At 44.3% G+C, this 15167-nt stretch overlaps 1 protein-coding gene across 2 annotated transcripts in view; it reads left to right on the top strand.

The window, feature by feature from the left end:
• The window catches only part of COL4A2 (collagen type IV alpha 2 chain), a 191096-nt gene that overhangs the window by 99091 nt on the left and 76838 nt on the right, over positions 1-15167 (top strand). For both annotated transcript variants that reach the window (XM_063102491.1, XM_063102490.1), the window contains exons 5-10: positions 7547-7681; positions 7792-7836; positions 10891-11007; positions 12796-12867; positions 13220-13255; positions 13383-13445. In XM_063102491.1, coding sequence (XP_062958561.1) covers positions 7547-7681; positions 7792-7836; positions 10891-11007; positions 12796-12867; positions 13220-13255; positions 13383-13445 — 468 coding nt within the window. The remainder of the gene's footprint in view (positions 1-7546; positions 7682-7791; positions 7837-10890; positions 11008-12795; positions 12868-13219; positions 13256-13382; positions 13446-15167) is intronic.

The raw sequence follows: 15167 nt of genomic DNA, 5'->3' as shown, positions 1-15167 counted from the left end.
CTGGCACCTCCTCTCTCTCTCTCTTGCTTCCTCTCACCATGTGATCTGCTTGTACCCACTGGCTGCTGCCATTTTCCACCATGAGTAGAAGCAGCCCGAGGCCCGGGACAGATGCAGCTGTCCCAGAACTGTAAGCCCAATAAACCTCTCTTCTTTATAAATGACCCAGTTTTAGGTATTCTGTTACAACACAGTAGTGGACTAATACAGCACATGAAAAGTAATAGCCTTAATTGAGGCCATAAATATAGACAAGTAACTGTTTTAATTACCAGTCAATTCATGATTTTGATGATACGGTAGTTATCTCCTCTTCTGACTGTCATTCTCTAGTGGTCTGAGTACAGGCCAGAGCCACCCACTACCCTGTGTTACTAACACGTCATGACATCCCGGCTATTTGATGGGGGTGCTCTGGTCGATGATACCATGTGGTCAGGTGCTGGATTAGAAAGAGCAGTTCGCAGCCCTCGGCCTGACAGCCAGAGCCGTCTGCAGCCACCTGCAGCCCCAGGGTCTGCTTCCTCCCGCGCATTCCTCAGCAGCTGTCCCGGCTCCGCAAGGCCCTCAACCTGCCGCCACTGCGACACCATGCCTTTTTCGAGGATAAGGAGCTAGGGAGTCACATCCATCTACTAGGCAATGCTTCACGCTCAGGCAAATGAAATGTATGTGTTGCTAAAAGCACAGACGTAATGAAAGACTTTCCCAGAAAGTGAACTTTTCCTGCGTGTGCCAGGCAAAATCACATCCAGGCTATAAAAAGCTTCGCCTGGCATTGGGCTAAAAGCCACTGAGTGTGACAGCCCGTGTGCTGCCTATTTTTAGAATGAGGAGCGGAGGTTTTCAGACACGCTGGTCCTGTGGGTGGGGGACAGGAGATGATCAGTTTCCATTTTTTCCCGGCTTTAAAATGTGAATCCAAGTCCAGTCATTTCAGGTAAAACCACGTGACAGCGTCTTACGGTTATCGGCAGCACCTCTGCTTTGGGGTTTTTGAGGAGACGGAGCAGAGCGGAGGCAGCTGGCACATCCTTCCTGGGCTGACCCACTTTCAGTCCTGCTGCCCGTGGGCCGAGCCGGGCAGTGCCCAATGCTGTCGGGATCACGCTGAAACAGACCAGATTCCAGACAAGGAAAACTAGGTCTGGTTTTTTTGAGATGTTTCATTTTCCTAGCAGACATTTTTAAAAAGCATTTGGCTACATGTTTTCCTAATATGTCATTTTAAAAGTGCACAATCTTCTTCCTCTTCTCAATATTCTTGATCTTACAAATTCATTTGTGGGAAGACGTCACAAGGACATAGTCTTGGTCATGGCGCCACACGCCTGTGAGCTTCTGGGCTTGTCGTCTTAATCTTTGCCTTGACCCGGCCCCTCTTTGTTTGTTTGTTTTCAGGTCAAATTTGCTGAGCTACGATATATGTATAATTCAATAAATCTCGACAAATGTATACAACCATATAACCACCACCAAATCATGATATGGAACAGGTCCCCTGCCCCAGAAAGTTTCCTCGTGCCCCTTTTCAGGGAGTCCTTTCTCCACTCCAGCCCTGACAACCACTGGTCTGTCTTCTGTCCTGAATTTTGCCTTTTCTAGAATATCGTATAGGGGATGGGACAGTATGTATAGCCTTCTGTGTCTGGCTACTTTCACTTGGCAAAATGCCTTTGAGATTAAGCCTGATTGTTACCCACGTCAGATACTTTGTTCCTTTTTATTGCTGAGTATTATTCTATTTTATGGATGTAACACAGTTTGCTTATCCATTCATCAGTTGGTGAGCATTTAGATTGTTTCAGCTTTTAGCTAAATTAATAAATACAGGTCTTGGTGTGGACATGGGTTTTCATTTCTCTGAGGCATATACCTAGGTGTGGGATTGCTGGGTCCTATGGTAAGTGGGTGTTGAACGTTATAAGAAACTGCCAAACTGTCTTCCAAAGTGTTCCCCCTTTTGCTGTCCCACCAGCAGTGAGCGGGAGCTCTAGTTTCCTGCATCCTCACAGCACCTGGCATTGCCAGCTTTTCCTGTGTGTGCCAGCCATGCTGCTAGGTTCCAGTTATATCTTTCTGTGGATTTAATTTGCTTTTTCTTAATGACCAAGGATGTTTAGCATCTCTTCATGTGCTTACTTACCATTTGTGCATCTTCAGTGAAGTGTCCGTTCAAGTCTTTTGCTGGTTTTTTTTTTTTTTCTTTTCCAACTGTGTTGTTAATTTTCTTAATACTGAGTTTTGAGAGTTCTTTATATATTCTGGATAAAAGTCATCTATCCAATATGCGTTTTGCAAATATTTCTCCCAGTCTGTAGCCTGTCTTTTTATCTTTAACAGTATCTTTTCACAATCAAACTTTTTAATCTTGACAACTTTTTTTATGGTTTGTGATCTTTGTGTCTTATCTAAGAAATCTTTGCTTAATCCAAAATCACAAAGATTTTCCCCTGTGTTTTCTTCTAAAAGTGTTATAGCTTTAGTTGGCTCTTACACTAAAGTCTATAATTCATTTCGAAGAAAAGTTTACATATGGAGCAAGATAAGGATAAGGGTTTGTTTCTTTACATATGGATGTTATTTACTTTATATTGACACTAGTGCCACCTGTGTCAAATAATTTTGGAGAGCAGGAATTCTAAGAGTCCATATCATTCTAACTCATATAACTAGAATCCTTAATATAGAATAGTATGGGGGAGGAGGGGGATTAATGTTCTGTTATATATTAAATAAGAAGATATATAGCTATAAGGTGGCATATTTAACGTCCGCTCTGACTACATGGCACAGAATAAGCAGTTGCCCATTATTTACTGGTAGTTGTATGTGTAATACACTCAACAAATTCTAACCTTCACACTATTGGTAGCTTGGAATATGCTATTAATTCATCCAGCCAGGGTGATCTAAAAAATTGCTCACAAATGCTAGCTGATCATTCTTAAGAACGATGAATATTTCTAAATTTTGGATGGAGGAATTGTTTTTCTAGATCCTAGAAGGTGGCTCTTTCTGCCTTTTAAGACTTTTACACATTTTCTAATGTTTGGCAAAGAGTTCGCACATGTGAAGTAAGACTTAGGTTGGAAATCCCCTGAAAATCACAAAGAGCCGCAGCCTTCGATGGGCTGTGAAGGTCTGGAACGAAGGAAGGGAGGGTCCGCCTGGGACCAGAGAGGATGTGGGTGTCGGTGGGTGCTGGTGCCCATAAAAAGCAAGACAGGAAGAGTCAGCTTAGGAAGGAGAAGGGATTTCCTACTATTCAGATGTTGGCCAGTGAGTCACGAAAAGCTCATTCTTATTCTACCAGGAAAATACCATACTGTAGATGAAAAATCCTGATGTGCAGTGAAGCAGGTTTTGTCCTTGCAAACATTTTTTTGTATCCTTCTCTGATAAATGAAGCTCTTTTTACTCTCTTACCCAAGGCATATTTTAAGGTTAATAAACTGTGACTGGAAACAGGCACCATCGCAGCAGGATCGTGTGAATGTGGGGTGAGATTTCTTGAGGCCCTGATTAATCCTCAGTCTTTCTAGCTTTATTTTAAAGTCGTGGAGTTATTCCACATGTACACATATCTGATTATATTTTACCCCTTTCCTCAGAAGTGAAATTCCCAAATTGATAATTAGTGTTTCAGGACTCAGTGCATTCTGTCCACAGTCATGGTATTTCGGCAATGTGAGTTCAAGTCTGGATTCATTCTACCTGCCTTCTCAGACTACGCTTCCCAGAATGACCCAGGACACCCCATGCATAGTCCAGCAGTGACTTCAAAGAGAGAGAGGCCATGTGGAACCTCCACCCTCACAAGGACCTAAGTGTATTCTGTCTTGGAGATGTCACTGAAGCATAAGACCGAGGAAAATGTAGTTAGAAATCATGTTTAACCAACGTAAATATTCTATTTTCCTCTGCCTGACTCAATAAGCCTGATCTTTCTTCTGAGCTCCAGCCTCAAGCTTATTAAAAGACACCCTTGTCCTCCCGTAAGAACACCAGGAAGGGAAGTCGGGTGGTTTTGTGCAGTTATTCTCAAATTTTAATGTACACAGGAATCTCCTAGGATCACGTTAAATGCAGACTCAGGAGTTCTGGGGTGGCCTGAGACCCTGCATTTCTAACCACCTCCCTAGAGCTCGGTGTGTGCCCATCAGCTCCCGATGCTGGTCCTTTCTAAGGCCAGTTATCCACCCTCTCAACTGGAGTTCGTGTCTACTTCATGCACTTGTCATGGGGACAAAATTAGATGAGCCCAGTGTTGCATCCCAGAAGACGCACAATTCAACGATAGTTTTCATTATTCTATTCTCTAGGAAGGAACATATTTACACTAATCCAATTATTTGGTGGCGGGGAGGGGCAGGGTACATGATCTTACAGCTCCTTTCCACAATGTCGGATGGCTTACCAGAAATGTTTTGTGGAAATACTTTCATCAAGGATGTTTCAGGAATTTTAGGAGCTTTAGAAATTCAGAAGCTTTTGAGGTTTATGTGAAGACTTTTAAACTAGACTCCTATTCTTCCTGGGGTAATTTTTATTTTTAACATTACTTATTACAAAAGGAAAGGAAGAGATGGAAATAACTTTTACAATCAGGGCTTTTCGACTGAAGATGGACGTTGATAATGATGATGATTAGCACAAAGGAAAATCCTTTCCATTTACCTGGGCATTCTGACTGCTTTTTACAACACACCAGATTTCCCTGATAAGCAGGATATCCTGGGGAAAAGCCTCAGTCCCTGATGACCAAAACATGCATACAGGTGGTATCCTTGGGCCGTGACGGAAATGTCCATCTAATCCCAGCAAAGGAGGGTTTATATTGTAGACGAGAGTGAGGGCTCCATCCCAGAGAGCATTCTCTCCAGACTCTTCCTGGCCCGTCCTCAAAACAGAAGCTGGAATGAACTTGGTGGAATGTTCCATCCCTCAGAAGCTCAGGATAAACTATTCACAAATGGCACCATCTTGGCACCCACCAGAATGAGTATAACCAAAAAGATGAAAAATAACAAATGCTTGTAAGGATGCAGAGAAACTGGAACCCTCACGCACTGCGAGTAGGAATGTGAAATGGTGCAGTCCTGAGAACAGGCTTGTCAGTATCTCAGAAAATCAGAGTTGCCATGGGATCCAGCAGTTCCATTTCTATGAATACAACTAAAAGAATTGAAAACACGGACTCAAACAGATACACACACACACACACACACACACACGCACACACATGTTGTAGCAGGACTATTCACAGGAGCCAACAGGTAGGAACACCCCAAATGTCCATTAATGCATGAATGGACTAACTAAGGTGTAGCCATACAATGGGATATTATTCAGCCACAAAAAGGAATGTAGTGCTGACACGTGCTACAATATGGATGAACCTCAAAAACTTGGTGTGAAGTGAAAGAAGCCAGCCACCAAAGGTCACGTATCATATGATCCTGTTTACATAAGTATCCAGAATAGGAAAATCCATGGAGACAGAAAGCAGATTGTTGGTTGCCAGAGGCTGGGAGTGGAGGACTGGAGAGTGACTGCTAATGGGTACGGGATTTCCCTTTGGAGTGATAAAAATGTTCTGGAACTAGATAGAGGCGGTTGCACGGCATTGTGAATGCACTAACGCCACCGAGTTGCAGATTTTAAGATGGTTAGTTTTATTATGTGAATTCACTTCAATAAAAGGCAACAGCGTGCGTCAGAAAAGGGAAAACTGGAGTTTTATTCCAAAACTCAGGCTTCCCATCTAAGGAATAAAGGTTGGAAAGAAGCTCACCGACAATGGGAGGAAATTGAGCTCACCGTGTGAGTCGGCACCTTCCCCTCGGAGGGAATCGAGTGAGACGGGAGGCGGCTTCTGCTTATTAAGACACACATGTTCCTTTTGGGTGCGTAGTTGATACTTCCTTTTCGCTGGCTCCATAAAATAATCCCACTAGATAGACATGTAGTTTATGGACAATGACGTGGCAGTGCTGATGAGGAACGCTTTGTCCCCACAGGACACTAACAAACTGTGAGCCCGCACATGATTGGGGGGATTTGGAGACTTCGTGGCATTGCACAGAATTGTAAGAAGGTTATATTGCAGCATAGCCACAAACAAAACAAAAATGAGCACAACTGGGAAAGATCCATAAAAACCGGAATCAAAACATGTTTTGTTCTCAAACTTACACCAAATGCAGCATCATAAAAGCACTGAGCCTTAGAGACAGGATGAGCCTGGGGTCCCATGTGTCCAGGGTCAGGGTATCATCTGTTCCCACATGGTTGTCACCCAGGAAGAAGCTCAGCGCCTTCACCCTCACTTCCACAGTGTCCTTCAAAGACGCTGAAGCACGTTGGCTTTGCCACAGCTGACGAAGCTTGAGATCAGGCTGCCCTGGTGAGTACTTGCTGTGGCTAAAATGCTGACTTTGGCCCAGGCGGAGCCTTGAGAGAGCTGCCCACAACTCGCCTTGGTTCGAGGAGGCAGGGGTCCCAAGCTTTGGGGCAGGTCATCTTAGTCTCAACCAGCACCCACAGTCTTAACGTGCAGGGATGTCTTCCACCCCAACAAATCATCTCCACTGCCTGGGGCCCAGCGTCTAAAGGAATTGGCAGTGTGGTTACAGCAGTGAAATTGGGAGTGAGATTTCCCCACATCCGTCCATGCTGATTCCTTACATCACCTCCACCGTGTGTGACGTTGAGGACAGCATCATAACTTTCTGTAAAGATAGACACAGTTCTTAGCTTCATGGTTGATATCGGAAAGTTACTTATAGGCAAGGAAAGAAAAGACCAGAAATAGTGGCTCCAGTCCCACCACCCGCCCCCCCAATCTCAGCACAAGATCAGACCTTGAAATGTCAAAGCGAGTGGGGCTTGGCAGACATGGGTCCTGCATGGGGACGAAACACCAGGCTCATCCATGTGAAGAGGAATCGAGACACCTGCACTCTGTTCACTTGAGCTTACCTGTGACACGCACAGCAGCGTGACACAGAGCCAGCTCCACTAGAGAAACTCCCCTTTTTACAGTTTTCAAAATTTTTTATCATGGTCTAAACATAAATAAGATAACCCTTTCTGCTTTCTGTGTGTGTGAACAGGAGAGATCACCTAAGCACTTACTTGTCTGAGGGTCGTTTTGATAACTCAGGTAGATGCTTTCATACCTACTGCATGCGTTGCACTGAGAAAAAGAGAGATGAAATTGCAGACATCTGTTTGGAACGTATTTTTTATACTGAAAAGTCTTAAAATGAAGCCCAGTAAGTTGGTTCTCTCACCCCAATATTGTCACCTCACAGGAACATCGCTTTAATAGTTTAGGATAATTTTTTCTTGCATTTAATATTAAACTCGATGACTTCTGTCGTCAGCCAGAAATGACTGTCTAGCTGCCATGGCAGACAATGGCAGTTCACACGGAATGTCGTCTCTGAGAATGACAAGTGCACTTCCGAAGGTCGCCGTGACTGACAAGTGGTGCTCATTGTTATTAATTGTGGAAATTGAACGTATGCTGTTCCCACAGGGTCAGCCTGGGCCAGTGGGCCCCCAGGGGTACAACGGACCTTCAGGACTACAAGGATTTCCGGGACTGCAGGGCCGCAAAGGCGACAAGGGAGAGAGGGGAGCCCCCGGAATAGTGGGACCAAAAGGAGACGTGGTAGGGATCCCGCGGGGTGGGGACCGCTGCCGCGGGGGCCCCGGCTGGGTCAAGGGGGGGGGGCATGTTTCAACTAAGCTTCATTAAGGGTTTTTTTTCCTTCTTCATAGGGAGCAAGAGGTGTTTCTGGATTCCCTGGTGCTGATGGAATTCCCGTAAGTTTTTTGGAATTAGAATTTTAAAACAGTGTGTGCATTTTAAGCAATACATTCAGGATTTAAAGGAACATTTTGAATGAGACCTCCTTTTCTGTTTACAACATAAAACATGTTGGGGGCTCTAAGTGCATATTTTTCTCCTGGAATCCAGTCAAACTTGGACAAATTGTTTCCTTCAGAAACGTTCTTACAGACTTGGCTTCAGAATTCAGGCTACTTTGCTAAAACTAAACATTGTTTTCTAGTAAAAAGCTAGAGCAGCCTTCAGCTATGCTCACTAAAGAGCCAGTCTTGAGATTTCCTTCGAGCTGTAGAAACACCTGAATAAAAAGTAGTCCAGCCGAGAACACGCACAGAATGAAGTCCTGCTTAGCGCGTGTGCAGCTGCTAAAATCCTTTACCGTAACCACACATAACATGAGAAGAAAAGGCATGGTTTGTTCATGAGAAAGTCTCATAAATGCAATGAAATGTGTTTTTATAACCTAGTTTACTTTACTTCTTGTGGCATAAAAAAAATAAACAAAACAGCCTGACTCACAGTCTTCTTGACAGGGATCCCTGAGCAGATTTCCCAGGGCCGGCTTCCTGGCCAGATCTGACCTCGGGGATAAATGTGTTTATCGCATGTTCTGAGCCGCTCCCATCCAGCTATTGCAGTATTCTAAGACATGCACTTCACGAACCTCACACATACATACAGATGTGTGTGCCTTTATCCTATATATGCACCTGCTCTGTCACCACCCACACACGCCCACACACGCATACACATGCACATGCACATGCATGCATACACATGAAAGGTGCCAAATGCCATTCTCGGGCTACGACCTGGCAGGAGAGTAGAACGAAGGGGGCAAGCAGAGTAGCCATGAAGGATCCATGCTCTTCCTCAACTCGTTAGCTCCACGTTCAACTGGACTTTTTTAGCAGTAGAAGGCAGCAGTCAGAGCAAAAGAGAGGAAGTCACGTTTACCACAACATGAGACCTGCATGGCCGGTGACCCTGAGCGTCCCCTAAATGGTGGGCTCAGACACACTCAGTTACACCACATGGCTACGAACAAAGAAAGTAATTTTCACATTAATTAGAACCATGAGAAATGGGCAGAGGTGAAAAATCTGCACGTTTCAAGAGTTAACCAAATAATGAGAGTATTTTCCTACTAATGGCCTAAAACGAAATCACCTGTTTTTAAACTACTTTTTTGAACTCTTTGGACTGTTCACCAATTTTGTCTTTCAGAAGTTGAAATCTGATTTAAAATGGAGTGACATTATGGGGGAAAAGTGTGACTAATCTGCACTATCTTTTTATTCATTTTCCGCTTTATACTTACTTAAGATGAGAAGCAAATATTTCACAAATTAGGGGGGAAATACTCATCCTACGGGAGGATGACCGTGGTGAGCAGGGAGCAAGTCATTTCTACAGAGCCTTGGTGCTGCTCAAAGACAGCCTCTTTAGCTGCAGAACTCTGATACCGCACATTTAGTTAACTGAAATGCCACCTGTCTCAACTAATCAGTTAATGAATGTAGAGTCTGAGGGACCTGGGTAATTTTATCTGTTCAGGAGGCGTGTATAAAAAGTGATGTGCAGTAAAATCTTACAGTCATATCATGTAGAAAAGTATTAATTCAGTGTTGAGAAATAAGAGATGAATGTTTAGCTCAATATAATTAAAAGTTTTCTTCGACGCATGATTTCAAACTAAGATCAGATTGACGTGCAATTTCAGACGACTCAGATCAGTTCTAGGTGAGAAAGACCAGCCACAGGCAGAAAATCCAGGACAAGAATGAAGAACTCAGTGGTGTATTCTAAGCAAAAACATCATGGAAAACTAAAGACCCTGAGCAGAATGCATAGAAAACTATTTTCTCAAGCTGAATGTGAAGGACCAGCTTTTACTGTCTTCATCTTAAAGGCCATCAGAGAGCTGGCTCTTCTCACCGAGGACGAACTCGAGCTCGCAGATTTGTAGAAGCAATGGAGATTTCTCTGGCCCACCAGAGACTGTCGGATCTCTCGTCTGACAACGCCAGTTCAGAGCCATGACTTTGAACACCCGAAGCAAAGCAATGCACCAATGGAAGAAAAATTCTGCTTTTCTCATTGTATTTATTAATATCATTCAGGGTACAGGGCAGTATATGCAAGATTTTTTCATTTATCTTGAAATTTTGCAAACCTCTCAAATCACTCTAAAATATATTTGGTTTATTATCAGGAAAACCAAAGTTTAAAAGGAATTGTACCATAACAAAGAATATATCTACATATCTGATGTTTAAAGAAATAGCATAATAGGCTGTGGTCATGTGGTGCGTAGACTGTAGGTTATCACCCCAGCCCCCCATGTCTCCAGGAACCAGATGGATCCAGTGAAGATGTCCACAGATTTAACCCAACCCTCTCCGGTTGTTCAACAGACATCTGCTCATGTCGCCCTCACCACCCCTACCCCCAATCTCAGAACGCCTGACACACTTCAAATTCGTGCTGAACATCTGAAAAGTAGTGTTTCCACAGAAAGTAAATAAGAGGAAATCAGTTCTTCTGAATGAGGACAAACCATTGTTGAAATCACATTGTGGGTGTGAAAACTCGGTTTAGAATGTGGGTCTGTCGAGCTCAGCGTCTAAAATTCATTTGGACGCAGCTGATAAAGACATCCCCGGTATCCCTGAGAAAGAGCTGGTTGCTCCTAGACTCTTCTAGAAGATTTAAAACCTACCCTTCCCTGTCCCTGCTACAAGGCAGTCACCCAGTGAAGCAAGGCAGGAGGAACCTAAGACAGTTTTCGTACCAAAACCCGTGGGGGACACAACTGTGCCCTGAAAGCCTTTCCTTGCTTATCACGATGCCTCCTGCCTTTGCTTATTTAATCTTTCATTCATTCATTGTCCGTTTTTCCAGTCATCTTTTCCTTAGACCCATGCCAGGAACATCACTCAGGAGAATACTTAAACCTGTGTTGTCACACAGTCACAGGGAAACTGGAAACCTGTGGCTGGAAGTCACTTGCTGTTCTTTTTCCCCAGGGGCACCCAGGGCAAGGTGGGCCCAGAGGACCACCCGGCTATGACGGCTGCAACGGGACCAGGGGAGACGTGGGTCAACAAGGACTCCCCGGCTCGGAGGGGTACCCCGGGCCCGCCGTGAGTATGGGCACAGCGCCCACCAGTGAGCTCTGGAACCCTGAGCGGCGGCCTGCGCGAGTGCAGGAGGACATAACCTGCCTCTCCTGAGCGCGGCTGCCCAGGCCTTGGCCCAGAAGGTCCAGCACCACTGGGTCCTTTTAAGAAATCATAGAGAGACTTTCCAAAGGGGTGTCACCTGCTAGTCACTCAGCGGTGGAGCGGGCAGACCCCTGCTGAGCCTGCCTTTTGTACCTTGGGTGTCCTGCCTCTCCTGCTGCTGGCCGTGGAAGCCCAACCCCTGCTGATGTTTCTTTGCAGCTCTCAAGGCGAGAGTTTCCCAGATTCAAGTAATTCATTTAACATATTCATCCCTGAAACAATACATGGGAAATAATTGTTCACTCCTGCAGTCTCTCAAGTGTCACTTCATTTTCTCCCATATTCCGACTCAAATTCTACAGTGAATAGTAATGGAACGGTAGAACTAAAAGAGCCAAATGTAAACAAAATTCTCTGTTAGTCACCGTCTTTATCAGATTATAAAGTCCTTTGTGGCATGAAAGTACAGTTACATTCTCTGGCGTTTCTCATGTAGGAGTTTGTTTTTTAATGGCAGGACTTTTATTTAGTAATCTATTTGGTGGCCTTATTTTTTAGGATCTTTGAAAAAAATTCTGAAATATTTTTTTCAGGAGTATATTGCTATCTTCTTACCACAAAAATCTTGCAGATTCAAGGTTCTGCTAAAATTTTGTTTGGTAACACTTTGTATTAAAAAAAAGAAAAGAAAAGAAAAGTTCCAGGTAGAGAAGAGCAGTCTCTTCGGCCTCCGCCGTGCTGTCACCCCGAAGCCCGTGGTCTCTGCTTGCCGCTGGCTTCACCGCTCCCTTCCCACTGCCCTTTCACTGGCTGTTTTTTTTTTTTTAATGTGGCTCAACTTTTCAATAAACTACACCATTTTCTCTATTCTATTACAAATTCCATTATCAAGAAAAATATTCTTACTTAAAATACTGATTTTATATGTATGAATTAAAAGGGAGTTATACATATACATGGGTATACGCATATTGCTTGTATTTGACACGATTCCAATTTTAAAGAATGACCCAGTGTCTCTCCTGGAAAAGTGGTGCTTCAGAGTATATGTAGTGTCCTCACTCCTAAGTGGGAGCTAAGAGAGCAGGAGGGAAGGAAAGGCCACAGTGGTGCGCTGGACTTGCAGAGGGAGGGAGCAGACCTGAGGCTCCAGAGTGGGGTCAGGGATTGGGTGGGAGGCCCGGGGAATAGTAGCAGTCTGTGGTAATGGGCACACCGATAGTATCGATCTGGCCATCACATCTTGGGCACAGGTGGTGATGGTCAGCTTTGTACCCCATGAATATGCATAACCAATAAAAAAAAGTATAAAAGGCAAAACTATAAAACTAAAAAAAAAAACAGTGTATGCATTGTTATTTTTAGTACACTGATGCTGGAGAACGCACAAGCTAATATAATTACAAAGAAAAATAACACATTGGTATACTAGAGGATTAGCTTACAGAGGATTCATCTGGGCTTTTGAAAGTAATTTAAATCCTATGAAGTATTTCTATTTTAACTCTGAGGAAAGATATTATTGGGTAAATATGAAATTAAAAGTCTCACCCTTGTGGTTGAATATAGAGGGTGGTGTTCAGAATGACCTAAGTAAGCCATCAGGACGAGAAAAGCCAGCATTTAATCATCCAAATTACCACTGCTGCACTGAATGTTAATGGACTTTCTGTGTTTTTTCTTTTTATGGTACATCTGCTAATTTAGGGGCCCCAAGGACCCAAAGGGCAGAAAGGGGAACCTTACGCACTGTCTAAAGAGGACCGCGACAGATACAGGGTACGTTTGCAAGAGGTGGGAGATGTGACTGAGCAATCCAGTGTAAATTCTGAATTAATAAAGTAATTTCCAAATGAATGCTGAGTTACAAGAATGAATACAGCAAAGGAAGTCATAGAATGATGGAACGATCCAAACTCATTAATTTTAAAATCATCTTATTTCCACTCAGGACATATTCTAGCTTATCTTTAATTGTGAGTGCATCCTTTTCCCATATTCACAATACTCCAAGCCAAATTAACATTACAAAGTCCTGACAGGGCTGATATATTTCATATGCTCGTTTCCAACTCTGCAATAACATGAAAGATGCTTAAAAGCTGTCTTAAAATTATTTCTTCTCAATTAGGGTGAACCTGGAGAGCCTGGATTGATCGGTTTCCAGGTAAGTTTTATTTTATTTTATTTTATTTTTATTATTAAGGAATGTTCCAAGCAAAAGTTTAAGAACTTCAGGACTCCAATACCAGTCTACCTCTCTTTAAAACATCCTCTTTCTCACCTGTCCATAGGGGTCTCCCGGCCGCCCTGGGCCCATGGGACAGATGGGTCCAGTTGGAGCTCCAGGAAGACCCGTAAGTGCCTGGGTGCATGTGCTCACTCTTGGGCCGTTGTCCAGCCACCCTGGATAGATGCCACTTCTTCAACTGTTGAATGCAGATGAAAGCTTTACAGAGCAACCTGATGCTTATAGCCATTGTAGGAAGCATGGCGACAAACAGGCCGTTCTTTGCATACGGTCTGCTGTTGTTAAGGTTGAAGAATACGGACTCAAAATTGTGGCCACCCACTCACTGCCAACCATGTCAGATTCTGACTGATTGCTGGCTGCGTTCCCTTCCAGTCCTGCGTAAGCTCACCCAGTCTGTACCTAACCAGGTGACAAAGGGCCCGTCATCCCTGGGCAAGGAGACCAAAGTCCTATGGGCCAATAAGGAGGGAATGGGCTCTGCCTGGCCATGCCCATGATAGCAAGTGCGGTCATCACTCAACAGAGTGTCCCTAGTGCCCCGCCTTAGTGGAGGTCTGTGGCTTTTCCCCCACTGCTGCAAATCAAGCGATAAAGAGAAGTGTGACAGGACAAGTATCAGTTGAAGGCGGGCTTGCTGCAGACAGGAGAGAGCAGCCAGGGGAGCTGCTGGGGCTCCTGCAGCCTCTGGTCACTCCCGCCATGACACAGTGGCCTGGAAGACAGCCTGGCCGCTGTGAGGTTTCTGACTGTCATTCCCAGAGTTATTAGTCCTAAGACAAATGGGCCTTAAATTACAAAAGGAGAGGTTGTGGCTGCAGCCGACAGAGACCCTCTCCCAGAAAACCATTGCTCAGCTTCAAGACCAGCTATCAGACATTGAGAACCACAGAGAACTATGTTTGGGAAGATTCAGTCATACTGACAGTTTGGGGGCACTGGGAGTTATTCATAATTTCCTTCAGACTTTAATATTAAATCATAATGACAGATTTTGTTTTTACAAAGTAAATTTCCCCGGTGCTGTGAAAGTCATTTTTGCAAGTAGCCCTCTGTCTGTGAAAGATTTGGCCAAACGAAATGCAGCAAGAATTATACAATGAGATGTTCATTGCTCTTTTACTGCGGATGGTTGTTGGCTTACTCACAGCACACATGCCACATGGTTTGGGGTTTTTATACTTTAAATACACAGTTCAGAGAAATCCAAAGCAATAAATCATACTCCCCGGGTCTTTAGCTGATCTGACAGCTTAAAATTCTTCATGAGCCACTAAAATCATCCTCAACCCCCAACTCATCCACTTCTTTGCGTCTGCTTTTCTTTGTACTCAGACCCTTTTCTAGCGCATTTTAAGAACTTTTATCCTAAGCATGGCAAATGCCGTGCAGAAAGACCACCGCGGCATTCGCAGATGGATTTCACCCTGCAGTGCTGGCCTGTAGGTTAGTTCCATCTGTGAACATGTGCTGAAGCGCCACCAAGGACTGCTAGACACTGTCATGTGGGGACTCCCAGAGGAAGTTAGAGAAGCCATCTGCAGTCACATGGTGGGACCTCGTGAGGGGATCAGAATAAACTCAGGGTGACACGGGTAAAGGTAAAAACCTGAACACACAGACGAGGAACAGCTGTCCACAGACACTGCACGTTCTGAGGAGCAGTGCTGACCCCGGGCCTGTCCCTGCTGGGACGGCTGTGCTGGAAGCCTCTGTGCACGCTGCATGGCAGTCAAATATACAGACAGCGGCTTTCCCAGGGCTTCCCAGCGGATGTTATCCGGGTCCTGGGATAAAGAAAACAGCTCACAAATGTCTTTGTGTTTGT

Source organism: Cynocephalus volans, chromosome 7 (assembly GCF_027409185.1).
Source record: "Cynocephalus volans isolate mCynVol1 chromosome 7, mCynVol1.pri, whole genome shotgun sequence".
NCBI classification, from domain to species: domain Eukaryota; kingdom Metazoa; phylum Chordata; class Mammalia; order Dermoptera; family Cynocephalidae; genus Cynocephalus; species Cynocephalus volans.
Note: the sequence above shows the minus strand (reverse complement) of the source record. Positions and strands in the feature narration are given on the sequence as shown.